This window comes from Helianthus annuus, chromosome 9 (assembly GCF_002127325.2).
Source record: "Helianthus annuus cultivar XRQ/B chromosome 9, HanXRQr2.0-SUNRISE, whole genome shotgun sequence".
Classification (NCBI taxonomy): domain Eukaryota; kingdom Viridiplantae; phylum Streptophyta; class Magnoliopsida; order Asterales; family Asteraceae; genus Helianthus; species Helianthus annuus.
In genome coordinates, this window is record NC_035441.2 from 68,227,485 (window position 1) to 68,230,060 (window position 2,576).

General features: G+C 42.2%; 1 protein-coding gene across 1 annotated transcript; it reads right to left on the reverse strand.

Annotated features, from left to right (window-relative positions):
• Positions 1 to 794: 794 nt before the first annotated feature.
• Positions 795 to 1,490, reverse strand: LOC110875805 (myb-related transcription factor, partner of profilin-like). The gene has a single exon (XM_022124008.1). The coding sequence runs from the start codon at positions 1,488 to 1,490 to the stop codon at positions 795 to 797; it is 696 nt and encodes a 231-aa protein (XP_021979700.1).
• Between the last annotated feature and the right edge of the window lie 1,086 nt (positions 1,491 to 2,576).

A 2,576-nucleotide genomic window follows, 5' to 3' on the forward strand; every position in this document is an offset into this window, starting at 1 on the left:
TAGTTGAGTGGCTTGCAGTCCAGAAACTGCTTGAATGTGCACCCTGTAATTGGACAACGGATTCTGAATGAGCAAATAGTGAATCGTACGAATAGATTTAGAAAGAAATTTGATGAGTTGTAATTAAAACAACTAAACGCTACCCGTATTATTTGTTCCACCTGAATTACCGCCTTGACCCTGGCCTCCCGATCCGTCGGTGCCACCACTTTGTTCGACACGGGATGCCTCATACAGTGCGATAGCTTGGGCGATCCTCTGTTCTATTAGTGCATTTAATTCAGCCTCGTTTGTAGGCATCGGTGGAGGTGGGGGTGGATTAACTGTCCGTGTCCGTAAGACTCTACTTGGTGGCATGATTCTTCCAAAGGAGAAATAGGATAAAGATTAGACGTTGATTTGATTTCTTAAATAATTTTACTAAGCATAACAAAAAATACATCTTTAACATTAATAGCAATATCACCAAGAAACATACAATGTGAGTAAATAAGTTAACATAAACAATAAGATATGTCCAACCAGACCACTCAGATGCATTTAATAGATAACACCAAGTTTTTCCTATATATAGTCAACCGGTTACATTATCGTTTGAAAGGAAACAAAAAAATAGACTCGGGCTACATAACCCGGTCATACTAGTCTAGTACAACAAAAGAGATAACAAGGTCTTCCTTCCAACTGTGTGATCCGCTGTATGTCGGTTGTACTAAAAACTTGGTGGAGCATCAATATGTACACAAAACGGATATAGATACCCGTCCCAAAAGCACGATACCTGCAAACATAGTCTATGGTGGGGGGAATACTAGCGGTGGAATCGGGAATAATAGCCTGTGAACATCACAAACCCTACCCTCCAAATCGAGCACCAAACGATGAAGGAACACACTCTGCTGCTCGAGCGCCAGAACACGGGCAGGTAGATCGACTGGTGGTATATCCACTGGTGGCATCTGGGGCGGTAGTGGGGGTAATGGTGGTGACCCTGGTGGTGGTGGTGGAGCATGAGGTGGTGAATGGGCTGCTGGTGCTGGAGCCTGAAGTACCAAACCAATGAGATGAGTAAGTTCATCCTCGAGTTCACTAAGTCGACGGATAACAAAATCTATCTGATGCTCGAGTGTCAGCACACGGGCACGTAACTCGGTAGTAGCAGCGGGGAAATGCAGTGGGTGATATGGATCCACCAGAGGCATAACATGAGGGGGTGAGTATGGCGCAGTGAGAGGCTCGACACTGGGTGGTATGTGTGCATGTCCGGATGGTCCGGCCTCATCAGTATGGTCAGTCGGTGGTATGATAGGTGCGAAGTGTATGAGGCGAACATGCTCGGGAGGTGCATCTGGTGCAGGGACTGGAATAGGTACAGGGATGGCTGGCTCTGCTGGCATCATGTTATCTTGACTGAGAATCCCTACATGGTCCTGGTACTTGTTATCTTGACTGAGAATCCCTACATGGTCCTTTAATTCCCTGAAATACATGTTAAGTTTGGAAAACATCAACAAAAGTTGGCGAATTCATGCAGTTTAGTTGTAAAAGATGTATTTAAAATGTAAGTTGTAGTATGTAAAGCGTCAATGAAATCGTTGATCATTAATGTTTTGCAAGGACATTAATATGTGTGACGAAAAAGGAAGCAATCCAACCCTAGACGATTTTATGCCGATTCCTATCGACTGGGACACAAAAGCACTCTTCCGTATGGGTCCACGACCAAAAGTGGGGCTCGCCAAAACCCATTAGATCTAACCACTTGTACCTAGGTCCAAACTGGATTAATGGTGCTTAGATGTATAACCCTAATTCGCACATGATCTAAGGTGTTTCATTCCCTAACTTTAACATACGTTGAACATGTATTTTCCCCGATAGTTGTAAAGTTGTAAAACATTTAACTGAATAGGGGACATGAACTCACAGTATCGCGTCCTGTGAATAGATGAAAATAAGATCTCACGTGCGGTCGTCCTGAATAGCGTTGCGACCTACAAATGTTCTTATTTTTGTTAGACACTTCGGTCTTTGTAAATAACTTGAGTACAAGTCTTGTGTCTTATTTGTGTGTAAGACTTGTATGTCTATACTGTTCGTTGAACGGTGTATTTAGATGAATGAGTTGTTAATCTGTTATATATATATATATATATATATATATATTTCACCAAATATATATATATATGTCATCTTGTATCTTGTGAGTTGTATAGTCGGATTTAGTCCTCTTAGTCTCGTGTCTTATATGTATCAATTGTACGATTGTGTTTACAATAATGGTATCATTGGGCCGAGCCCATGTTTTCATGTTTTTGGGCCCCAAATAGTGTTGGGCCTAAATAGTGTTGGGACTCAAATAGTGTTGGGCTTGAATAGTGTTGGGCCTCAAATAGTGTTGGGCTTAAATAGTGTTGGGCTTGAATAGTGTTGGGCTTGAATAGTGTTGGGCTTGAATAGTGTTGGGCTTAAATAGTGTTGGGCTTAAATAGTGTTGGGCCTTGGCCCATATGTTTGGTATTGGGCTTGGCCCATGTGTTTTTGATATTGGGCTTAGCCCATGTCTTTATGTTAAG